This window comes from Schistocerca cancellata, chromosome 4, assembly GCF_023864275.1.
Source record: "Schistocerca cancellata isolate TAMUIC-IGC-003103 chromosome 4, iqSchCanc2.1, whole genome shotgun sequence".
NCBI classification, from domain to species: Eukaryota; Metazoa; Arthropoda; class Insecta; order Orthoptera; family Acrididae; genus Schistocerca; species Schistocerca cancellata.
Genome location: NC_064629.1, coordinates 56,157,281 through 56,184,364, shown reverse-complemented (window position 1 = coordinate 56,184,364; position 27,084 = coordinate 56,157,281). Strand labels below are relative to the sequence as shown.

The 27,084-nt window shown below is 39.4% G+C and overlaps 1 protein-coding gene across 7 annotated transcripts in view; it reads right to left on the bottom strand.

Annotated features, from left to right (window-relative positions):
* Window positions 1-26,680, bottom strand: part of LOC126184696 (homeotic protein female sterile-like) — a 263,983-nt gene extending 237,303 nt beyond the window's left edge. For 5 of the 7 annotated variants that reach the window (XM_049927201.1, XM_049927205.1, XM_049927204.1 and 2 more), the window contains exons 1-2: window positions 26,095-26,680; window positions 11,876-12,020 (exon numbers count right to left, since the gene is read on the bottom strand). In XM_049927201.1, the coding sequence (XP_049783158.1) occupies window positions 11,876-11,892 (17 nt within the window). In that variant the 5' untranslated portion in view covers window positions 11,893-12,020; window positions 26,095-26,680. The remainder of the gene's footprint in view (window positions 1-11,875; window positions 12,021-26,094) is intronic. The other 2 variants (XM_049927203.1, XM_049927202.1) reach the window with 2 other exon arrangements.
* Between the last annotated feature and the right edge of the window lie 404 nt (window positions 26,681-27,084).

Below are 27,084 nucleotides of genomic sequence, written 5' to 3'. Positions count from 1 at the left end.
CTAGAAGAAAAGTGGAAGCCGGTTTCGATGATCCAAGAGTGGAGGCGATCGAGACAACTTTGAAGACGTCATTCAAGAAGGCTGGTCTGTTGAGAGCTGTAGTAGATCATAAAATAGTCCACAAAGAGGGAGCCCGAGACATCGGGAAAGAGACAATCAATAATAGGATTTATGGCAATGGCAAACAGTACAACACTTAGCATTGAGCCCTGGGGTGCTCCGTTTTCTTGGGAGAAAGTACAGGAGAGAGTAGTGTTCACCCGCACTTTAAATGTGTGCTTTGCCATAAATTCAGAAATAAAAAGGGGCAGCCAACCTCGAAACCGCCAAGAGAACAGTTTGCGGAGGATGCCTGTCCTCCAACAGGTATTGTATGCTCTCGCCAGATAAAAAATATTGCTACCGTTTGGCGTTTCCTGAGAAAATTCTTCACTATATAAGTGGAGAGAGCAACAAGATGGTCATCTGCAGAACGATGCTTTCGGAAACCGCGTTGGGTAGGTGTTAAAAGGCTTCGGGACTCCAGGCACCAGGCTAAACGGCATTTCACCACACGCTCCAAAACCTTACATACACTACTCGTGAGAGAAATGGGGCAATAGCTAGACAGATATTTGTCCTTTCCAGGTTTCGGAAAAGGAACGATGATAGCTTCCCGCCATCTTCTGGGAAATGTACCGTTGGTCCAAATTCGATTATAACCGTGGAGGAGGTAATGCAGACTATGGTATGATAAATGCAGCAACACTTGGATGTGGATACCATCCGGTCCTGGGGCAGAAGAGCGAGAAGAAGAGTGTGTGTGTTGGAGTTCCTGCAAGGAGAAAACTGTATTACAGCTTTCCCTATTTTGAGAGGAGAAAGCAAGACGTTGCACTTCCGCTGCATGTTTCTTTGGGAGAAAGGCTGGCAGGTAATTTGAAGAGCTCGAAATCTCAGCGAAGTGTTGACCCAATGAGTTAGAAATTGATGGGTTCCACTAAGGTATCACGCGCGACAGTGAGCCCAGAGATTGGGGAGAAACTAGGCATGCCAGATAACCATCGAATTCAACTCAAAACTTCTGAGGAGGGAATGAAGGTGTTAAAAGAGCTAGCAAAGAAGTCCAAGCTTGCCTTCTTGCTATAGCGGATGACACGACGGTATTGCGCACATAACAGCCTATAGCAAATACAGTTGGCCAAAGTAGGATGGTGGCAGAAAACGCGAAGAGCACATCGTTGCTCACGTATTGCGTCACGGCACGCCTCATTCCACCATGGAACTGGGAGGTGCCGGGGCAAATCAGAGGTGCGAGTTATTGAACGTTCCGCAGCTGTAAGAATAACTTCTTTAACATGAGTTACCTGATCGTCAATGCTAGGGAAGTGACTGTCATTGAATGTCGCTAGAGATGAAAAAAGTGTCCTATTGGTTTGGGCAAACTTTCAGCGTCTTTGGCACATATATGGCAGTTGTGGCTGCAATCTAAGGACACATGGAAAATGGTCACTCGAGAGTGTATCAGGAAGAGCGAACCATTCAAAGCGCTGAGCTAGCTGAACAGTACCGACCGAAAGGTCCAAACGAGAGAAATTCGTTGTGGAGGCAGACAAAAATGTAGGTTCCCCAGTGTTGAGGCAAACAAGATCCGCTTGGTGGAAATGTCAATCAATAGGGAGCATCGCGAACAAGGACGCGGAGATCCCCAAAGCGGGTGGTGGGCATTGAATTCCCCAACAAGCAAATGGGGAGGGGGGGGGGGGGGGGGGCGGAATCTGACCAAGGAGATGAAAGAGATCAGCTCTCGCCATCAGTATGGACAATGGAATGTATACGGTACAAAGAGAGAAGGTGTACCCAGAAAGCGAAAGACTGACAGCAACAGCTTGGAAGGAACTGTTTAAGGGGATTGGGTGATAATGGACAGTATCATGGAGAAGAATCTTAAGCCCCTATGTGTTGGAGTGCCATTAACAAGGGGGACTGACTGAAAATGAGGGAAAACAAAGCGATCGTGAGGACGCAGCTTTGTTTCCGGAAGACAGAAGATGACCGGCAAGTAGGATCGTAAGAGGATCGACAATTCATCACGATTCGCTTTAATGCTGAGAATATTTCAATGGATAATTGACATAGGGTGGACGGAAAAAGGAAGAATCTTACCACGGTTGCTCAACTCAACAACTGCTGAGAGCCGGCGGCCAACAACGTGGAACGGCATTCAGCCAAAGGCAGAAGATACTGATTCATAGGTTGTTCGGGGGCAGCTCCTGCCACCAGCAATCTGCCGGTGAATTGGCCGCCAGCAGTGCGCCTCGGCGACAGAAGACAGCTGAGGGCGGTTACCGCCAGGTGGCGCTGTAGATGAGACACGTCGTGGCAGAGAAGGAGAGGAACTTTGTTTCCTATGAGCCTTCTTGGAAACATGACGTTGAGATGAGGGAAGAATTGATGGTTGTGAAGTCAGGGTACGTAAAAAATCTTCGTGAGTAGGCTCCGAGTGTCTGATTCTGGGGCTCGTGATTTAGCAGAAGCCGATGAAGGGTGAGCCATAGAGTGAGCAGGTGATAGCGGAGAGGATGAATGGGCGATCTTTGCACTGGTCAATCTGACAACCGTGGCACTAAAGGTGAGATCACAGATCTGCGTGGCTGCCTCCTTAGCAGGCCGAGGAGATGCAAGGACAGTGCTATATTTACCTCTCTGAGGCACAGTGGGCTTTCGACTGGCAAATAACTTACGAGCAGCAAATGTAGACACCTTTTCCTTCACTCTGATTTCCTCAGTAAGCCGTTCACCTTTGAAAATGAGGCAATCTCTAGAGGAAGCAGAGTGTACGGGTTGGAAACAAGTCCTTGTCAACCCTTTTCATGACTATGTACCGCCGTTATGCCCTGGTCAGACAGGTAGTTTTGAATTTCCTCATTGGACAATCCGTCGAGTGAGCGTGTATAAACCACCCCGCATAATGAATTTAAAGTGCGGTGCACTTCCACCCGAACAGGGAAGGTGTTTAGCAGTGAAGTTCGCAGCAAGTTTTGTGTCTGGATGGCACCGACTGTTTCTAACAACAAGGTGCTATTTCGTAATCGGGAACAAGACTTTACAGGACCTGCAACTGCTTCCACACCTTTCTGAATAATGAAAGGGTTGACTGTGGAGAAGTTTTGACCTTCGTCAGACGGAGAAACAAGGAACTGTGGCACTGATGGAAGAATTGTCCGTGGCTGAGACTCATTTAACTTTCGCTTGTAAGCAGAAATTGTAGACGTAGAGGAAACCATTGCGGAAGTATCCCCCACGATTACCGGCATCTCTGATGGCGCGCTCCTTCCTTGTGGGGGCCCTCTCTGAGGGCACTCCTGACTTACGTGATTGTTCACACCTCCTAAGAAACGGACGGAGGGACCAATCGGCACGTTCAGAAGGTACCAGCTCGGGAAATCACCCCTCTCTGGGCCTGGCCATTACCAGGGGGTACGTACGTGTCCTACCTGTCTACCTGGAGCGGGGAATTACGCTTTACCCCGTCAACGGCTAAGCGTGGGAACATGTGGGTCGGCCTTCAGACATGCACAGGGAGGAAAGAAAGAGAAAGGGAGGAACAAAGAAAAGAAGAGAGGTCTCAAACACTGCAATGTAGAAGAGGGTAAAGAGAAGAGGCGTGGAAAAGAGAAGGACAAAGGGAGGACAGAGACTTTCGAGCATAGAAAGCAAAGAAGAGAGACTGTCTTACAGTTACAAGCATCTGTCTCCAGACATAGGCACGAAACATACTCCCATGGGGGAGAAGGGGAAGGGAAGAGGCGGAGGTGGGGGGGGGGGGGGGGAGGATGGGGAAGGATGTGGAAAAGGAAGGTATGCAGCCCGGAAAAGGAAAGAGAGCCACACTAGCTTGGGGTCCTGTGCTCGTCACGCATGTATCCACAAAAGAGTTGTGGATCCCCTGGGGGTTCGAAAGGACTGTGGCTCCCCAAGGTCACCTGATAAACCACCACTTGACTTTTTGCTCTGGGTGGCCTAAAAGCGCATGTCTACATGAGCACATCACACAACTTGGAAGATTTACGAGAGAACATCATCTGTGAAATCCAAGCAGTGACACCAACGCAACATTCGAGAATCTGCAGTGTCATGTTCAACTGTGTTTGCAAGTTGAGGGCAGTCACTTCCAGCACCTTTTGTGATTCACCTTTATTTCCCCATGAACAAGATATGACATTTCATTTCCTGATTTTTATGCAAAGCCTTTAGGCGTAATTTAAGCTAATGTACGTATGTATGTATGTATGTATGTACATATGGCTTCTTTGGAGCTGGACACACTGTACAATGTAACATTAAGAAAAATCTGCTAGTTTTAACAAAAATATGTACAACTGGATTGGTTTTATACAAATCAGGTAAGAGTGTACTACCAACCAAGTACCACTTCAAACTCTTCTTGGCGCATTCTTACATTAATCACGAAAGGAATAATTAAAATTAAGAGAAAAAGAATTTGTTTTTACCTGAACAGCACAGGTGGCCAATTGTAGTATCAAGTTATCAACCTAGTTATAGGAAAGTTCAGTTTACCAACTATAACTTTCAGTTTTGTGATTAACTTTGATATCAGAGGGCCACAGGAGCAAAGTACTAAATCTTCCATACTGAATTACACACATTAATGTAGATATTTGTTTTATGGGCACTAGGCTGTGGTCCACGGCATAATTCTCTGAGATTTTGCCTTCCAATGCTGGACACATGAGATACTTAAATGACTCACAGTCTCAAACAATCCCAGCAAGCCAAACCGTTTCTATGTATCCATGCAATAGTGTTCGTTTGCATATTCATGATATCAGATCATTGCCTAGGATCACGGAGTCACACTGACTGATGTTATGGAGCTAGTAGTGGGTAAGAGTTTTAACTCTATTGTTGATTTTGTGTTTTTGAATTTCTATTGCTTCTCTGTACATACTACTGTAGCAATGATTAGATCTTGCAGAAAATACAGTGTCAGAGAAATGGATTTGGTGGTTCTTTGGTCCCAGTGCATAATCTGCTGCTGCTGCTAATGATTTTTTTCTGCCTTGCCCATGAGGCGAGGCAACTGTTTCTGTTCCTTAAGGCAGGTGCTAAGGCTTATTTTGTAGTTCCTATGTACACTTGACTGCAAGTGCAAGGGATTTAATATAATCCTGCTGTGGAAAGTGTAAAGCGTAAATCCTTTCCTCTGTTCAGATATTCATGCATCTTTCTTTTTGGCTTGAGCACTGTACCAATACAGTGTTTTCCGAGTGCTCTGTTGATGCAATCTGTGACAGTTTTTACACACATAAGGGAAACAGCCTTCAGTCGATTCCTTGGCAGCAGTCTGACATCACAAGCTAACCATTTTGTGCATACAGATAAAGCTTGTTTGAGATTGTAACTGTTTTGTGAATCACTCAAGCCTATGACAATGTCTACATTATTGGAAGACAAAACATCCGGCAGACAACTACACCACTGGTCCATGGCATAATGTCCATAAAACAAATATCAGCAATAATGCAAATACCAGCGATGAAAATCTGCATTCTATTGTAGTGTCATAGTGCTGATACTAAGTGTGTTGTGTAATGTTGTCGCAGCTGTCAGATTTAATTATGCGCCAGCCAGTGACACCTTATGTAGCAGTAACACTGACAGTTTATTGTTTGATTTTTTCACTGCATACTTCTTGCATTATAATGTGTATAGAGTTACAGCTTCTAGTTTCCATGAGCCAGTGCTTAAAATTCAGGGACGAGTCTACTTTCAGGTATATCATCTCATAATATATTGATTACTCAAAGTTGTTATGTATTTGAGTATGTTTATTCTGATTAATAGTTTCTACATTTAACTGATCACAAAAGTGATGTTTCCAGCACGACCACTTGGCCTAATAAAACCTGTGGAACTTAAGCTTTTACATTTTTCATGATTCTACACCATAAATTCATAGCCCCTATGAAAAACCCATAAAATCAATGCTAAAAATTCCCCTATTTTACATTTCTTCCTTGTAAGGTTTACCACAATTCTAAGTTCTTACTCGACGCCTCGCTTGACTTCATCCCGTTTTCTTTCTGTTGACATTTGATGTGACTGAACAAGTTATAACTGGCACAAAAGGTTCACAACATGAGTGGTGACAGAGTTGAGGGAATATTTTAGGCCATCATGGAGAGGGGAGATGTGAGAGAGTAAATGCTGACGTAATCCACGACCAGTATTGCCAATACAACTTGCAACATTTAGCTACACCACACTATTATACAACTACTGCTAAGTTGCAGTGGTACTGGGAAAACAAGACAGTCAACGCAAAGTATTCCGGACCGAGCCGATACATTACCAAGGGGCCCATACAGCACCTTTTCTTTCGAAACTTTTAACTCAGTCACATCTTTTTGCATGTATTTCCAATGTACTGTATTCAGCAACAATATCAAGTGTCAACTATTTAAATTTAAACACAGTCTTTAAGCATACACTCAATCATCATTGAGGAAAGGGCGCCCATTTCCAGCTAGTGAACTCTTATTGTCTGGTTACTTGTTAAGTCACCCAATAGGTAGCACAGCCACCACATCACACTAACACACACAAAATGAGCTCGCCTACTGGATATGAAGAGAGGGGGAGTGGCTCTTCAACGACTGGAATGCAGGTTGGGGTGAAAGCATATTGTGAAGTGCTGAAAATATACTTTTCGTGCAGATGATGTTTTGTGAAGTGCTCAAAATATGCTTTTCGTGCAGATGATGTGCTATAACTAAGATGTCACACGGAAATAGAAAAAGTTTTGCAATAGCACATTTTAAAGACTTTCATGTTCAAATCCAACATAATACAGTGCTACACCTACATACACTACTCATGTATATACTCTGCACCACACACTGTAAATTTCAAAGACTGGCAGCAGTGATAGAGGGCATGAAGCAGAACTGTAGCACCCAAGTTCGTTCATTTGTTTGTTTTATCAGATTTACATTTTACACAGTGTACAGAAATTCAATGAGCCAACTTCTTAGAAGCGTGCAACATCAATCGGGGACACAAACTCATTTTTCCATGTGTCTGTTTCTCTGATCAAGACTAAAATAACAGTAACTGTGGTGAGCATATGAAGTGCCGCTCATAAGAAAAGCATCAGCCAATAACAGCAATGGTGACTAAATTTGTCACTTAGCAGATGTCCACATTTCTGCTTCTGGTTTAACCACTTATGTGCTATGATATTTTTGATGTAATTCAACATGTTCATCAATTTTTGCTTTTTTCTGGGCGAGGACAAAGGATGATCTCTCAAAACACGCATTTTGAACGTATATTCGGATCAGAGCATGTCAGAAAATAGCTCAATTACCTGATCTCAGAGACCAATTTCAATTTTTGGTGAGTTTTTGCTTTATGTTACAAATCTCTAATTTTTTTTAAAAAACTGATGAAATCCATTACCAAAAATTATTGTATTAACATTGTATTGCACATTTAATTTCCTTCACTTAGATTTTATACAAAGTATTGGAGAATATCGTGATTTTTAATCATATATGCCCCAAGTACGTGTGTTTTTGCTCATATTTTAGGGGGTTTTTAACATTTTCCTCTATTCCGCATTTTTTAAGTCCGGACCACACGAAAACGTAAAATAGGGGTTTCACTGCACATGCTACCAAAGGTTTGATAGCTCTAACTATATGTGCACTTGAGCAATTGGTGATCTCAGCGTGATTTTAACCTGATGAGAACTAATTTGCAACCACAATTTGAAAATAAATAAATAAATTTTCACTAGATGCACGACGAACCAGCTGTTTTAAAATCAGCCATTTGCTTACCTCCACTCCGGCCACATAATCCTATACTATGGTTCGGGCAAGTTGCAGCGGGTCTTTACAATGCCAGCATTATGGTTGATTCAGCAAAGTTTGCCCTTTTGCCCTAATAGTGAGACAGCTAGATTACCACATCCCAAGGAAGTACCGGATGTCATAACTGTGCCACCACCAGTAAATTCTTATGACAAGCTCAAAAGAGAACTACTTTGAAGAGTCACAGCCTCGCAGGAGGATACTGGAGATTGTATGCTGACCCAGTACCTTCAGCACTTAAGGAGCAAGGTGGATACCGGTACTGTTCCATAATTTGCTGTGCACCATTTGAATCAGCCACCTACCACCAACAATCAAGGCAATAGCAGCATCCCAAATAGCGATTCCATTACCCAATAGCGATTCCATTTCCCGCCATTGCAGAGCTTGCACACAGAATTCAAAGATGCCATTACTCCTGCTCAGTTTAGCACAGTAACAGAGCCGTGCAGCAGCAGTTGTGTGTGCTGCTTGCAACTCTATAGCAGGAAAGGCTTATTTATTGTGCACACAATTCAACTAGCTGTTGCCTCAAAGACGATACCATAGAAGACCAAGGAGCTGTTCACTGACTAACGTTATGTCTTCTAATGCAGAGTATTCCATGTGCTGGTACTGCCGCAAGTTCAGTGAGTACGTGCAAAAGTGTACTGTGCTGTGTTCCTTCACATACACCAGCAGCAGTCTGCAACAGGCACAGCAAACTGCCTGTCCACATCACAGCACCAGTTTATCAGCAACAGGTTATCAGGCCAAAAATATCTGGTGGACACTGGTTCTGGTTTAACTATAATGCCACGAACATCAGCACAACACAGCAGACCACCAACGGCATTCTGTTTGTCAGCAGCTGACAACTCTTCCATATCGACAAATGGATTTGGATTTAGGACTGCATCACCCATTTGTTTGCATCTTCACTGCCACGAACATCTCTGAAGCAGTAATAGGTGCTGATCTTCTGGCTTGTTACCATCTCCTGGCACAGGTGGTAAATGCTCAGATTGTTGACAGTGTTAATAGCCTGACAGGATTTTGTCGCAGTGCACAGTGCCAAGCTAACACAAACCAGCGACTGGAGCGTCCTGTTACAGAAATTCCCAGCTTTGACTAGACCTGCTGGCACTCCAAAACAAGTGCTACACATAATACTTCGCACCATATTAAAACTACTGATTACCCAATGGCTATTGCTAAAGCCGCGTTTGACACCATGCTGAAAGAAGGCATTATCCGATCAAGTGTCACATGGCCATCCCCTTTACAGCTAGAAATGTAGAGTGCAGTGTGCATGTGGAAATAATCATGCACTCTATAGCAGGAAAGGCTTATTTATTGTGCACACAATTCAACTAGCTGTTGCCTCAAAGACGATACCATAGAAGACCAAGGAGCTGTTCACTGACTAACGTTATGTCTTCTAATGCAGAGTATTCCAGAGTATTCCAAAATGGTGCTAAACTGCAGTGGAACTATAATTACACTTTGCATGATGCAACCATATTCAGTGTACTCAATTTTACTACAGCCTACACACAGATCCCAGTAGCAGAGGAAGACATACAAAAAACAATGATTATCACTCCATTTGCATTATCAGAGTACATACATGACATTTGGCTTATGGAATGCTACTTAGATGTGGCAACAATATGTGATTCAGTTCTGCAAGGTCTGCCACTTTGCTTTGCTTACCTCAATGAAATTCTTATCTTTTCAGTCACTGAGAATCAACATCAACATCTTACTGAAGTATTAAAGTCCTTAGAGCAGTTAGTTTGGTCTTGAACACAGTTAAATGTATGTTCAAGCAATCCGAGATTACTTTCCTTGGCCATCAGATATGTTCTGCAGGCTCCTTACCATGATTAGAAGAGGTTAAAGCCATCCTGCAAGTATCGAAGCCAAACACCATCAAAGAATTACGCCAATTCCTAGGAATGTTGAATTTCTATCGTCACCACCTACTAAGTTCAGCAGAACTACAATAACCGTTAACTGCAGCACTTGCTTGCCACGAGGTTAGAGACAATATTCCAGTTCAGTGGACTGATGTGATGTCCTCTGCTTTTTTGATGCCGTAAAACAGAGTATGGCGAACATTGTACTTCTAACACACCCCAAAGCTTGATACATCCTTACCATTAGTGGTGGACCCAAGTGGGACAGCTATCGGTACAGTGTTGTAACAACTGTCCGATGGCTCCTGGCAACTGCTTGCTTACTTAGTCTCACAAACTATTACTGTCACAGCAGTAGTGGAGTGCCTACGACCACAAACTTCTTGTGTGTATGAAGCAGTCCAGTATTTTTGGCTGCAGACAGAAGCAAGGGAATTTAACCTCTACATGGATCATAAACAACTAACTTATGCCTTTAAGTGGAACAGTAACAATTGCTCACCTTATCAGAATAATCAACTAGAATTTATAGCTCAATTTAGCACTGACATTAAGAACATTCTTTACAATGTAGTTGCTGACTGCCCCTCATGCGTCAAGTCTCACCAATTCCACAGAACTCCTCCAGGTATAACAAGATGACCAGGGGCTCCAGAGTTTCTTAAACAATGCTACATCTGTGTTACGGATGAATCTCGACATTCCTGAAGATGTCCAGCGATGTTGCAATGCCCCTCAGAGAAGATGATATCCTTTCCTTCCAGTTGAATTTTGTAGAGAAGCCTTCAACAGCCTACACAACTTATTTCACCCTGGGATCTGTCCCATATTTTGCCTGGTGTGTAAGCATTTTGTCTGGCCTGAGATGGAAGAAACAGACTCCCTGGAGTGGACATTTACAAGTTGATAATGTCATCTTAGAAGAGCGTCTCACGTGCAATCATTTTACTAGCTGGCTGGAACTAGTGTCAGTAGACAATCTTTCTGCAGAAACGTTAGCCCTCACTTTTGTGTCAGCCACTGCACATTACTACTGACTGCGACAAACAATTTAGAGTCAGACTTACTTGCCAAGCCTAAATTCTAGCCACCGCTGACACTATGATTAAATTACATATGTATTATAAAGACAAGTTTGTGCCAATAATCAGGAAAGAAACAATATTTCTGGTAAGCCCAATGTGCTGCACAAAAATACTTTAATAGGTTATTTAATTTTAGCATTGATCCCTTTCATTGCATACTGTCTAACGAGGGAGCAATTTGTTCCCAGTTACAAAAATCACACAGAAATTCTACGTGTAATCCCTGAAAAAATCTTTGTCACATTTAAGTGAGCTATTTTCCATCTTCCATTTCACAAATCCTGACTATGACTATTGTATGCAATAGCATGTATTTTGTCACTTTTATTGGGCCTGTTTGAAAACCCTTGTTTTATAGATAAAAACTATGCAACTTGTCCGTGTCCAACTCATACTAGTACCTGGAGGAACACTAATAGCATGCTCAAATGGCAAAAGAATCACTATCTTCTCCTTTTTGTAACAAAATATAAGGTACATATGCAGTTGCCAGCTACTCAGAAAATCACTAATGTGGATGGGAAGGAAATACTTTATCACAAAGAAATGCCTTTTCTCGTTCCATCCACAGAGGAGATTAGAAATAATGACAATTAATATGGCCCTGCATAAGCTATTGATCAAGATTTATACTTTACACTCACTTCACTGATCTTCCATCATATCTTCATATTAGGTATTTGCATGACCTCTACTGACCTTTCTGGTCTAACTATTTTGGAGTTCATATGATACTGTTACAGACCTGCTTACAGGAAGTTGAACAGTTATTAGTATTTTTTATTTGTACTAAACAGAAGAAGCTAATATTATCGAGAGGTGGTTTGAAAATTCAAAACTTCCGTCAAGTTCTAACATGATGCCAAGTCTCTTGAGAAAAAACATACCTTCGTGTGAGTGGAACATCAGGGAATGTCAACAGCCTAAAATCTTTCAACATGGGGTAATATTACAATTTTGGTTGCAAAACTACAGTATGCATCACTGGTACAGCTTTTTTTCCACTTACCTTCCTGAAATATACATGTGTGAACAATAGCCTCTTCATTTACGTCACAAAGCTGCAGGTACATGCCCTTTCTTAATGGTGTGGTGTGAAAGACAACACCAACAAATTTTCATCTGTATCACTGTGCATTCTCAATAGCTAACATCTGTAAAGAAAAAACAACAGCATAATTTACAGAGATGTTTCAGGAAATTATTCGAACACAATCTGACTATTCTCATTCTTAACACTTGATGATATTTTGAGTTACACTTAAATACAACACAAAGTCATAATAAAACAATTACGTCTTCCATAAAAATAACAAACTGAAGCATCATATGACCAAACATCCAAAATTTCAAAGTACAAGAAGACAACCATTAAAAACACACACAGCCAATACAACAAATAAAAGATACAAAAATCCCAGACGCAGCAACAGTTAAAAGCAGTGTCCAATGAAATAGTTATATAGAGTGGCAAAAGAACAATAGTACACTGCCAAAACGGAGAAACATGGTGAACAGTGTTAAGAAAGTCAGAATGCAAAGTTGTGCTTGTCTGTCAGTAATAAAGTGGTGGTGCGACCTCCCGACAAGATGAGAGGAAACACAGATCAGCAAATTCTAAGTAATTGCTTTTTTTTTTTACATCAAAAATTGCAACATGAACTGTTTAATAGTCTAAAAATAACAAAATGTACCGTTATAGATCCCACTGATAATTCTTTAGAACAAGAAAAAGGTGAAAAGCATCTCAGATAAATAAAGTGGCAGCAGAAAAGGGCAGTTTTATTTACAAAACAAGTATAGTCCACATGTTTCATTAACACGCAATGACACCCATGTATATGAGCATTTTCTGCAACAAATTGCATAGCACAGTAGCAGCTAAGTAAACATAAGTTCATACCAATTTACTGTAAATTATTTCTGTGGAACAGCAACTACTTCAAACATCTTTTCAGACTTCCATTGGCGCTATACCAATTCCAAAACGTGCAAATATCAGACAATTTAACAAGGTGACTACAAATAACAGCAACAGAAATCACCCACAAACTCTCAAAAGTATGGCGACATCAGTTAGAAATAGTTTACTTTGAAAAATACCACACATTGTGGGAATTGGCAGTATACAGAGAGCCCTACATTGCACAGAGTTTCTTTATCTAAGTATGAGCTACCCATAATCATAAGAAGAACAAGAAGAAGAACAACAGGCAAAAATACAATATAACTGCTGAGAAATCAACAACATTAACTGAAAGTAAGGTTACCAGTCTTAATATCTTGACACTGTTCATATAAAATTATTCAAAGGGCAAAAGAGGAAGTGAAACATTGTAAAAATGCATAAAAACCCTAGCATTGTTACTCACCAAAGTAAACCATTCTGCATAAATCTTTTAGTTTTAATTGAATTATGAAGGATAACTTGCGCACGTGTGTGTGTGTGTGTGTGTGTGTGTGTGTGTGTGTGTGTGTGTGTGTGGGCGCGCACGCGCATACTTGCACTATTTTTTATTGTTTTTAGCACCACATATTAAGGCTTCAGTGTTCATCATTGGCACACTAGTGCAGAAGGTGACACAAAACCCATTAAACTACTTATATCACATTTATTTACATATACTTGCATATTTATGCTGACTTTTGGTATTTCTCTCGTGTTCAGAGTGAAATCAAATGTAGGACAAAGCTACTTCTTAGACCTAGGTCCTAAAAAATCACTGAAAACTTGTTTTATGTCGAGTGCATTAAAATTCACAGATGTGTATTTTTCAACATTCATTGATCTGAAAAATGTATTGTGTGTTGTAGCATCAGTTTTAAACTATATTTGTGCTTTATACAAATTTGGAAGTAGTATCATTGTTCACCTAAAATTGCAGCATGTACCTACATATACAAAAACACATTTTTGAGGAGTTCTGAAGTTACAAATAAGTGTTCGGCATAACATTCCATAGTAAATTGTTATTTGAGTTACACTTACTGTAGCATCTATAACAACTACCATACGATGTTGCACAGTTTCCCTGTTCAATCTGAGTGTATGCTTTCTGCATGTATTTTAAGCTTTCACCACTTTCAAATTTCTTAGTGACCATAACTGTGAAAAATGATCCAAGCAGCTCCAGGAAGCGACTAATATTATCCCAGGTTTCTCTCTTCTCACAAAAGAATCACTTTGTTGGGTAATCACTTCATTTATTAAAGGAAGGTAGTGTAAAATATCCAAAAATTATTTATTTAATGTTCCATAAAATATTTCACCAGCCACAATGCAACCCCACTGAGACACATACAAGAGATACCGAAGATAGCTAAAGTACTACCTTGTCGTGCAGATAGTCCCCTCTACAGGAAGTACAGGATCTGTAACCACTCGTCCACAAAACTGAGTGGCATGTCAATGGTAGGTACAGTGGCCGTGCAGAGGGCAGACAGAAATCTAACACCCCCACCCATTCCCCTAATCAACAAGTCTGAGGTGATTTCTTCCACTGAAACTGATCGACTGACACACACTTCACTTTTAAAACCTTGCTGTCTCACATGTCAAGGGGATGTTAACACATTAGGGCAGAGGACTAGTAATCATCAGCAGTTTAAACTTATTGGAAATAATGGTACCCTTTATGGAAATGGCAGCATGGGATGGGAAGATGATCATCTGCATACACTTACTATTAATGAGAATGTCTGGAGGACTCATTCAACCTGAACAGCCTGTTCCAGCAGCCACTGAGGCAACAAGGAGCAACTGACTGAAGATTGTGGCACCAGTTGAAACAAAAGATGGCCGTCACACAAGTTCTGAGGTTATTCTTTGATCATTCTAATGACTAGCAGATATGGTTGACAGGAGCAGTCTTGCAGAATTTCAACTAGGTTCACAATCTGCATCACTGCCCTCGGAACTGATTGCGGGCCCATCTGGTTCCGAGTTGAAAGCAAGGCTAGAATCATATACTTTAAGGTTCTGTACCATACTCACCTCCCACTGTAACCAGAAACCTTATAGAAAACCCTAGTTCGTTGGTTTTCAAGTTCCCCGTCATACTGTAATCATAAGGTGAGACTCATCACCCAACAATAATTATGATAATTACAGTTTTGTTAGTGGCGGGCATGGCGAGACATGCTGCAAAACTTTACTGAGCACATTCTCTGAGAAAATTGCCTAGAATAGTTCATACAGGACCCTACTCGTGATGAGAATAAGTTTGATCTATTGGCAACAGACGTGACCTCTTTGAGGTCATTCCTGCCACAACTGGTATCAATGACAATCAGTTATTTGCAGAGACGTGATTACCCAATGACAAAACAAGATTTATACGTTCAGCAAACTAGATAAAGAAGCAGAAGTGTCATATCTCAATGAGGAACTTGAGAAGTTTAGCTCTGACCAGGAGTACACAGAAGAGCTTTGCCTTAAGTTTAACGACTTAAAAGAACAGTTGATCATGCACTGGATAATTGTGCATCAAGTAGAACAGTATATGATGGGAGGAACCTTCATGGAAAACAGACACCATAAAGCAATGTCTAAAGAAACAGGCTTATGCACAATACATGCAAAACAAAATAAGAGCTGTATGTCTGGATCAGAATAACAATGTGATTGGCATCTACACGTTTACAGTGTTGCTGTCGTAGCAACAACCAATCTGAGAACACACACTGTTGCACCTCCTGTCCCATTCACCACAGCCAGAAAGGCTGCAACACTATTCTGTTGCTGATGATGTTTGTGGCCAGTAAATTAACTGTTATCGTTTGTTCTCATTGTGTGCTTCATTTCTTTGTGTGGCATGTATTTTACACAACATAATGACCGAGGCGTGTAATGAAAGTGAGCAAATAAATGTGGCTGCTGAACAGAAAGTTTAATGATCTTCTCACATTTTGTAGGGTCAGGTGTGCAGGCACGGGCATTTGTTTCGAGGAGAGAGGCAATTGTGACTACTGCTCCTAATGAAGGTGGTAAAAAAAAACTGCAGACACTTACAACATTCACAGTGTGGTCCCAAGTAAGGATACCGCCCCACAGGCAGCATTATGTCAGTAACAGAATTTCAAGTTTCTGTTTGATACTGATCGCGGTCACGCAGGATCGGGTGTAATTAGTGGCGCACACCTGCTAAGCCACACCTCCAGTGACTCCATACAAGTGCCCTCTGCTGCTGCGACACACGGCGGCCAGAGGCAGCCACCTGGCCCACTTGCACTCGCACTCACTTCGACACGTGATGCTACACAGATCGTGTCTAGTCGCAGTTCCGACACCATCATTCATGCTTTAGTAGACACTCTCTTGTCGACTTTGTCATAGTTGGACTCTGTTTTGTGCTGCATTATTTGTAATGAATTGTCATACACTGATAAATAAAAGTTAAGTAAATCTTCTGTTTGTCGGATAATCTTGTTCGCTAATCATTTCTGCTCCTGCCCAGCTTTCCTATGACGACAGTTGCCACACCACTCTGTAGCCCAACTCTCCTTACCATTGTGTGTGAAGTCTTACACAACATACAAACAGTGTCATGAATGTTCACAAAGAATACTGCATAGAACATAAAGAGGCTTGTTACCTAGGCTACAAACATTCAGTTAGAAAGAGAGAAAGATGAAAATGAGTTGGGCACGATGTATGTGGGTATTATGAGAGAAAGAAACATCAAACCATAGAAGTATTACTTCTTGCAAAATAGAACTATTCAGTGGCAGCAAAACTAGCTTGTTAACAATTGTCAGAGCCCTGCGATTCAGATCTAAAAAAAATTAAGGGATGCAAAATAATGTGAACGCGTGATATTCTTGTTTGGTGTTATCTATTTCTAAGAGGCCTTGTGTGGCTATATTTGACTTTGATAAATGCCAGTCATTTTGTCAGCAAAAACTGAACAGAAAATTATGACGTACTATTGCTCCCTGGGAAAGGACAGAAGAGGTTTTTTCTTGCAAGCTGTTTCCGTACTAAATTGTCACTTAGTTTACAAATCGAGGGAATCACGAGGCTACCGCAAGATGAATCCACACAATTTTCTTTAGTGGCTCAACTGGTAGCTACTGAAAAAGTTTGGGGTGATCTGTGTAAGGCAGAGCTTGTGGTACTTGTGAAACAAAAGAAACCACATATTTCACTTTTAAATATTTAAAGACACCCCAAAAGGTAATTTGGCACATTAGGTTTGGAATGGAATACCTTCGAAATAACGATATACAAAAAAATGTTTCTCATGTAAAGGCCTGTGTAATCAAATTTTGTAATAATTTGAAATTTTGCAAAATACTCCACCACCATCAATTAATTTTGAAAAATACAAAATTTTTTTACAAAATAAATTAAAAAAGCTTTCAAGCTATTTACATCCATATGTTATAAAGCTGGTTTCTGAAATTCCATTTTTGGAAACAAGCTATGCACAATGTGCTGGGTATTTTCAACATACCTCATTAAACTATCTAAACATTCATTATTAGCCTAATTATATATTTTGATTACAATCGTTTTAAGTTTTAAATTGTTATTTTTCATTCATTTGTGTTTTTTTAGTTTAGCGTTTCCCATACATGTATTTTATTAATTGAAAATAATAAGTAACTCAATATTATGACCCAAAATCATTACAACAATGACACTCTGTAATTAAATGCTTAAAACAATGTTTTCCTATGCCACATACAAAAAATGAACAAAGTTTCTTCACATAAAACACACAACAGAGAACACAATATAAAAACAAAATTCAGCAGGATTTCAAATTGTCGAAAGTGACCCTGTAAGTATCAGGCATATTTCGATACATTGGTAAGTCTTGATTAAGAGAACTGATTATGTACTAGGACTGCAGCTTTATTATGTTGTTTCTCAAGTGGAGATTGAAATCCATATTCCTTAACCATAACTACATCTTAAATTCGCGGAAAGTTCTTCCAACATTGAAAACTGTATACATCTGACGACTGTACCTGTGCCATTGAGCCCTTTGGGATCACCAGATGAACTTTCTTATCCTGGGGTTTGACGGTCAAAACAGCTTTCCCACACTGAATCACCCTTCACATGGTTTTAAAAGAAACTAATCAAGAGTTTGGACTGATAATTCCAGATCTTTTTGAAGTCCCAACTGTCATCATAACAGCATCTGTCTGATCGGATCAAAAGATATTTGAAAAGACATTTTAGTGTGAAAGGACTGTTTAGAGCGTTATACGTGAGGACAAAAAATTTGTTCATTTCGTGACCCCCAAAAGGGCTTGTGGCACAAGTACAATTGTGATCCCATATACAGCTTTCGACGTTGGAAGAACTTTGTGAGAAGATTTTCAGATCTACTTCTGTTGAGTTGTTATGTCTATCTCCACTTGAGAAACAATATAATCAAGCCGCAATCACTAGTATATAATTGATTCTATTCGCCAAGGCTTACTAATACACTGAAATATGCTCAATATGAATCAGATTATTTAGAGGGTCACTCGCGACAATTTGAAATCCAGTTGATTTCTGTTTTCCATTATGTTTTCTGTCATGTATATTTTGTAAGGAAACTTAACTCATTTTACGTGAATGCTGTAAGAAAACATGTTTTAAGCATTTATTTACAGAATGTCATTATTATGATTTTGGATCATCATAATGAGTAACTTATTATTTTCAATTAATAAAATACTTGTACGTGAGACGGTATACTAAAAAACAAGAATGAACATAAAATGACAATTTGAAACATAAAACAAACAACTAGACTAGATAGTTTAATTATGTTGAAATACTTTGACAGCACAGTGTGTACCGCTTATTTTTCAAGAACAGTATATCAGAAACCAGGTCTATTGCAAATGCCTGCAAGTTGAAAGTTTCATTAACTTATTTTGTAATGAACGTTTTCATTTTTCGAACTTAATGGTGGTGTGGAGTATTTTGCAAAAATTCAAATTATTACAAAAGTTGATTATACAAATATCAAGAACATTAATTAGGCCTATGTATCAACTTTTATGTGAAAAACATACATATCATTTCAAACAATTTCCTCCAAACTTAATATGCCAAATTATCTTTGGGGGTGTTTTACCCCTTAAAACGGGACTTGAGAGAAAGTATTGCATCCTTTGGTCCTCTCTACACACACCAAGCCACTTTAAGTGGCACAAAATACTGTCACAGGGTTCTTCAAGCTTTCACCATACTAAGGCTACTTAATATTGTCAGACAGATTTGGGTGCAAATCAAGCATTACATGCTAACATAAAATCTTCAAAGAGGCAGGAATTTAAAAATTGTTAGAGGAAGCAGTAGCACAAAATACACCAGAGAAGTGAAGCGGTGATATACACCATACAGGAAAAGTTGCTAAAGCAGCCTGGAAAAACTAAGTGAGCTTAGGAAACAATATTGAGGATATACTCACATCCATAGACAATTCTACAAGCTATTCACAGACCGTAGTTCAGATGACAGAGTCGAGAAAGGAGGGTAGTGACTCGGCTAAGTTGCTTTTACCCTTTGCCATTATTCCAGCTCGTTCAGTGTTTGCAGACATGGTTGTGTTTTGTATTTGTGAGTGACTTCTGCTACAGTTCTATAAGAAATCTCATCTTGCAATTAACAAATACCGCTGCACAAGAATCATACACTACATGCACGTTACAGTGATTAGTTAAGTACTTAAGCAAAATATATTATATTAATGTAGTCTGTTGATTAATGAAGGAGTCATATCTGTTTGAGCCGACCTTTACCACTGAATACACCTTTAAACATGAATTACAGTGCACACACTGTTGCTTTTATGAAGTCTACAAATAGGAAAACTATCATGTTATCAACAGGAACGTGTTCCATAAATGATGAGTTTACCACCATCCTGTGAAGTGAACCCAATACTGCACATTATCAATAGGGAGCATGCAGAAGTAGTCAGTACAGAACCACACAGCTGTTGCTCCCACAACCATATGCACACATGCATGTAATTGTGACCCAACAACAATGCTACATTCAACAGTGTCTTGCTGGCATTCACTTTGTTATTCTGACTCAGGTATACACAGATGCTGATTGAAACATTTGGCATTCAAGCTGGCAACATGTGAAGACTTAAACAATTACTGCAGTAGAATCTTACTGAAAGTTCTCTCACAAAATCTAAAGAAATATTTATATAAAAAAAAAGTCCAGGAGTATTGCCCCAGTTTAGTTCTCACACCACTGAAAAGATGAATAGTACAGAACCTAGAAACAAGTAAAATCGTGAAAACTGAACCAAGCTCCAATGCCTGACAGAACCCCTACTGCCTGAAAAAATACCAATCAGATTCTACGCAGACCTCGCAGCTGAGTAAGCCTTGCCCCCTTTTGATACCACAGATCCCTTCAACAAAACCTATATCTAGTAGTTGGATGAAAGCACAGGTTACACCAGTCTGCAGAAAAGTTAACAGAAGGAATCCACTAAATTATTGTCCAATACCCACAACATCCGTGTGTTGTACAATCCCACAACCTATCTGACCAGCACAGATTCCAAAAACATCAGACAAGTGAAAAACAACTTTCACTTCTCATATAAAATTCTGAACCTCACTGATTGAGGCAGTCAGATGCAGTATTTCTCAATTTCCAAAAACTATTTGACTTAATGAAAGTAGAGAGGATTCAGCATGTTATCACGGATGGCGAGTCATCAAGGGATGTAAAAGTAACTTCAGGTGTGCCCCAGGGAAACTTGTTGGAATCCTTACTGTTCACACTGTTATATTTCACAAACTACCACCTGAAAAGAAAAGCTGCACAAATATTCAGACCATGATTAGATAGAGGTACAAAGACTGGCAACTTAGTTTAAATGTTCAGAAATTTAGAATCGGTTGTAGGAATATGAAATAGAATGATCACATAAATTCTGTCATAAGTAAAGCTTAGTTTCATTGGTAGGATGCTGGGAAAATTCAACCACTCTACAAAGTAGGTTGCTTACAGCACACTTGTGCAAGCCCTCCTAAAATAGTGCACAAATGTGTGGGATTTGTACCAAATAAGACTAACGGGGGATACTGAAACATATACGAAGAGCAGCAGCATGTGTAATGACAGGTTGTTCGATCAACAGGGAAGTGTCAGAGTTGATACACCTGAACTGGCTGGCACATTTGAAAATTGATGCAAACGATACTGCGAAAGCCTACTTACCAAGTTGCAACTATCAGCTTTACATGTGGAATCTAAGAATATACTACACAACCTCTATGTACTGTTCGCATCATGATCGTTAAGATAAGATTGGACTAATTACGTCATGTACAGAGGTGTTTAAGCAAATTATTTTTCCAATGCTCCATATGCAGTTGCAATGGGAAGAAATCCTAATGCAGTACCACAGTTAAGTATCCTCCACTCTGTACTTCAAAGTTGTTTGTGGAGTACCACTCTTCCTTCAGATCATGCCCAGTTTACCATTTTATTTCCATTTGCATCACACAATCACAATACATGATAAACTCTACATTTTCTAAAGATGACTATTTCACTTCCCTTATACATTAGTTATGTTTCCAGTGCATAATCTGATACTTTGCATACTTTCAGCTGCAGATCTGTAGAACATAAGCCACTCCAAAACTGACTCGTTGTACACTGATAAGAACAGTGGGCACTTACATGCAGCATAAACAAATCAGAGAGAGAGAGAGAGAGAGAGAGAGAGAGAGAGAGAGAGAGAGAGAGAGAGAGAGAGATATGCAGCCATTAGAACAGCACATATCACCACATAACATAATAAAGTACACATTCTGAACTGTTGACAGCAACTAAGAAAGGTAGCTGCTGCCACACAGTTAAATGCAGTGAATGTGTCAAATCACAAATGAAGCAAACAAACTACCAGAACTTCATAAGAATGTTGCCAACTGAAGGAATCGCATTGATCCCTTGATAGGCAGCAACTACTCTCATTACTTATGCATGGAGTACCAAAAATGCTCTGGGCACAAAGCAAGAGTTCTCACAACAGTGTTTTCTCTGCAGTACGTTTTTTTTATTTCATTTGTACCTCAAGAGATAATACTATATGTGCCATTCATACATCCTTCTTAAGACATAAAATCTCCATACTTTTTTATTGTTGACCAATATTCAATAGCTGCTGCTGTTAACATTATTATTAATGAAGCAAGAAGCACATTTTAACTACACATACATTCGACCAGCAAAATCATTTCAAACTATGTAGCTTGTATGCTTCTTTATATGGCAAGCTATATCACACCATTACTACAAAGAAAAACAAGTTTCAGTCGGTTAAGTTCTAAATGCACAAACTGCCAGCAGAAACTTAACACTAGCTCCATGCAAAACAAATTAGCCACTTTATAATATAAGTTGACAAAGTCAGACATATTTTTCTACTATTACGTAATTTCAAAGCTCATATCACTGAACAAACTGTTTTAAAATTACACAACATTTAAACAAAGAAAAATCACAACTGATCAGTTCATAGTCTAAATGACCAACTTGTTTCCACTACGTTCACTTGAGGTTACACTCAACCCCAATAACCTCACATTACACGTATACCTATACTCCACAAGCCACCTTACGGTGTGATCAGAGGGTACTTATGTACCACTGTCACTTCTGTTACCTGTACCAGTCACAAAGTGTTTGTAAGATGAACAATTGTTGATAATCTCATGTAGACCTAAATCTCTTTTCTCAAGATACAGATGGGAGGCAGCACTATATTGGTCAACTTTTAAGTTATGTTACACAACCAGAATTTTAACAGTAAAGCACACCATATGCTGAACACTGCTTTTGCAGTGTCTGCAATTGGAATTAGATGAGCATCTACACGACATTGGTGATTACTAAATGAGTCAGTAACAAGAAACATTGCTCTCTTTGGATCTTCTCTATTTCTTCTATTAACCCTATTTAATACAGATCTGAGACTGAACAGCAACATTCAAATCTTGGAGGAACTAGTATTTTGTAAGCTACCTCCCTTGGTGACTGGTAACACTTCCTGAGTATTCTTCCACGAGCCTGCCTGGCTTCACTTATGATAAGTTTTATGTGGTCTTTTCTCTTCAAATCACTCCCTGTGCACACTCCCATTATAAGTATTTAGGTATGACTGCTTCCAGTGATTGTCCTGCCTGTTTATGTGCAATATATTAGGTTTGTTTACATTGACAGTTAACTGCCAACATCTGCACCAAGTATTAAGCCTCAGAATTTCTCCCTGCATTCTGCTATAATTTTCACATGTTGCAAATACCTTGTGTACATCAGCATTCTTTGAAAACTAACTCATGGACCTCCTGAAATTATCCACTAGGTCATTTATACATACTGTGAAAAGTAATGGTGCTATTAACACTCCCTTGTGGAGCACCCAAAGATCTTTATTTCACTCCCTGAGAATCACGTTTGCTACAAACTCTTCAATCCAAACACACAACCAGGCTGACATCCTGTATGTTCATAATTTGTTCATCAGGCGGCATTGGGGAACTATATTTAGTGCCTTCTAAAAGTCAGGAACATGGCATCAACCTGGACACTAATATCAACTGCTTGCTGGGTCTCAAATGAACAGAGGTTTCACACAATCTTTATTTTCATAACAAATGTTGATTCCTACAGGGAGATTTCTTCTCAAAAAATGTCATCCTTCAGCCTAAAACCTGTTCCAACATCAGATATACAGGCCTGTAGTTCTGTTCGATGGCCCTTCTTGAAAAGGTGAATGCTTCTTTCTGTCACTATGTAAACTATATTTCTCTAGTCCCTGTAAGAGGAAGTTCTTTAGCATACTATACATAGACTTACACTGGGATATGATCTGGTCCAGTGGTCTGTCATCCGTTGAGCAATTTGAGTTTTTCTTCTCTATTTCATGATCACTTGTTTTGATATGTCATTTTGACATTGATGGACTGATTAAAGTAGGAAGCAGTACAATATTCTTCCATGAAATAGTATTGGGGAAAAAATCACTTTGTAAAAAAGCTTATGTCTTCACTGGCTGCACTCATTAGTAGGAACTATTGGCCGCATATTGTGTTTTGGGGACACTTAGTAGATACAATGTTTCTCAAGTCTTGTTTATTCAACAGCTTTCCATATAATGTACCAAATCTTTCATTCCCACAATGAACTAGTAACAAAAGCTTTTAATAAAATACACAAGGTTAAGGATACTTAAAAACACATATTCATGTACAGCGGAAAGATGAATGACTTTCATGGTGGAAGTACAAATTTGTCTCTACAAATTTATAGAGCTTAACTGTATTTCAACCCCACAGAATGCCCAGCTTGACTCCCAGTGCCTTTTGACTATATACACTGTTTACAAGACCTACATTAGTCAACAGATATGGTGAAAATGGATGCCTACATTGCAGTAGCTCAATTTCATCCCCATACACAGCAATGATCTGCTACTAAATGTTTACAAATTATCACTTCCACCATAATCTTTATTTCTACTGAACACTTAGAATTAGCAATTACTTTTTCCTCACATTCTTGATAGTAAGTGCATCACTGCATTTATAAACACACAGTGTGTGCCACTTCTGTACAGAAAGGTTAAAAAAACTAGTTGGTGTGTATCAATAGCTTAACTTCATCTATACTGTGAATTAAATAAGTTTATGGTTCAATGACTAGCTGGCAACAAGGCCATTGGTGAATGTAGGCAGTACTTCTCCCTTCTTATACCACTGCATTTATTTCAACCATAATTTTCCATTAAGCTATGTTATTTCTATGTATGTGATGTGTAAAGCACTTTACTTACCATCAGTCAAAACAAATTTAAATTTGTTTTAAAATAATTATCTTCCCTGTTATCTAGCTACATAAAGAAGCTGTCAGTTATAATAATAACAATAAATGCACTGTTTTAACTGATGTTGAAATATGTAAACCATCATAATATTTTCAATTTATCACATCACTGAAATGAAAATCAACAGTCATTATTACAAGATTGGGCTCTATTGAAGTTTACTCTATTATTACCCTATAAAAGTGAATATTTAAAGGAAAAAAATGTGGCAAAATAGAGTAGAAGTGTGAACGGAACTTCAGATTCAGATCTAGCCCCAACCCCTCTTAGCAAAAGAAAATTAATGCTGATATTGATCGATACAAAGAAATATGTACAATAAACAGACACACTGCTGTGAATTTAACAATTTTCATAAGTAATAAATTTGGATTGCTTTAGTTCTTGGAGACTACGAGTTATATGGAACCCCAACACATCACAAAGTAAAAACAAAGTGCTACAACGCTAAAATGTTTAATATTGTAGCACCATTTACTAAATAAGTATATATACATTTCTGGGCATTTTATTTATACATACAACTGGTGGCTTTATATTTCAGCATTTTTCAACAATCTTTACTTTCCTGCTGACCAAGCATTGCCCACCAGTGTAAGAATGTTGACAAAAGTGCAATTATCACAGTCACAACTTCCAAGACACTTATGAACAGCTGTACTATTCAAAAGAATGACTACCTCTACAAAATCCCTTCTCAAATCAGACTGAATATTACTCTGAGGCGGCAGTGTTTCTTATAAAAAAAAGTAACTAGCAAATTCCAGTCTTCAAGATATAAATTCTAATCAATTTTCTGAAGGGCATGGAATTGCATGTTTAATAAGCACTTCCCCAATGTTCCTGAACGAGTGGAAGATTACGCCCACTATAAACACATGCGCCAATTGTTTAATAACACTGGCCATAGACAACGTTCAGTTACAATAAGCAGATATACCAATAAACACAACAGACGACAAGTCTTTCACGTGTCAAACTTCATTACCACTGGAACAACCCAACACTTCTTCTCACAGGTCGATTCGAAATGTGCATACTAGTCAAGTAACTCAAACTACATAACTTACTAGTCTTTAACTACTAATATTTATCGACTGGGAGAACTTCTTAACGCCGCTCCCATATTTATTTACAATACAAAAGCACTGGAGGAACTCACTGTACTATGCATGCATCGCCAATAGACACTGTAAAGCTGCATAAAATAAAAAGAGTAGCACAGTTTCCATAATCACTTTATTTTAAGTAACACTGCGTTCAAGAGTACTACAACTCTCATGAGTAAGTACAATAACACCTTTAACATCACATTATGACTGAATGTAAGCACAAACAGGAACTTAAGATATACCTAGTTCTTAGACGAGACAACACAAGCTCGACATATCAAACCGACGCATGTTTGGCCTAGGTATTCCCTACTGCGTCGCCTCTGTGTAACCAAATAGTGCAGTAGCGTATTAACAAACTGCTTCAACATGGCGGGTTCCTCATTCAGGGAAGAAAGGCACAAGACGAAAGTTTGATATTTTACTGTGTCGTTTACATGCACGATAGACTACGTGGCTCAGATTGCACCGGAAAAAACTCACTATTACATACCTGACAAGTGTCGTTGCATACAACACGTGAATTTTAAAATAAAAATAAAAAATCACTATGTTTAACATTCCGCTGACGCTATCCTTGGCGTTATTATGGCCGTCTTCCCTGCAACTGGGGAACCCGTTCGCTGTAAAATATGCATAGGGTCCTTACTGCACAGTCAGAAATGCTAGAAAGGATGCAATACCCGGCACTGAAGGTGGAAGCTCGTTGCAGTTCGAACAATTTCGAAACGACATTTGATAAACACATGATGCCCACTGATTTCTCACACCCCACAAACACATAACATTGCACCAATCCTGTAGGCAGTGTAGTGCTTGGACAACCGGTTGTTTGGATGGCGAAATGTCTTTGAAATTCCTACGTTCCGATTGGTCCGCGGTGCCCACGTGACATCCATGCTTTCGATCACACGTAATTCGAAATAAAAATTGTGCTGGAAGCGCATCCAAATTGAGAAAATCGTCCTTAATCGTTTATCAAACTTAAATTATGGCCACGCGTTATATTTATGGAGTATAACACCACCCCATATCATTTGTCTGATGCTAAACTTTTGTATTTTCTCGGCGCCTTCCTAATAACTTACATATGAATTTCCTATGATTTTGGTACCAGACAACACCGCGATAATAATGTGTATTGCTGAGTGAAATTTCCTCGATGCTAGTTTATCACATCGAGGTACATCGCAACGTCGCCAAATGGGTAGTACTGCGAGGAATGCTTAGTG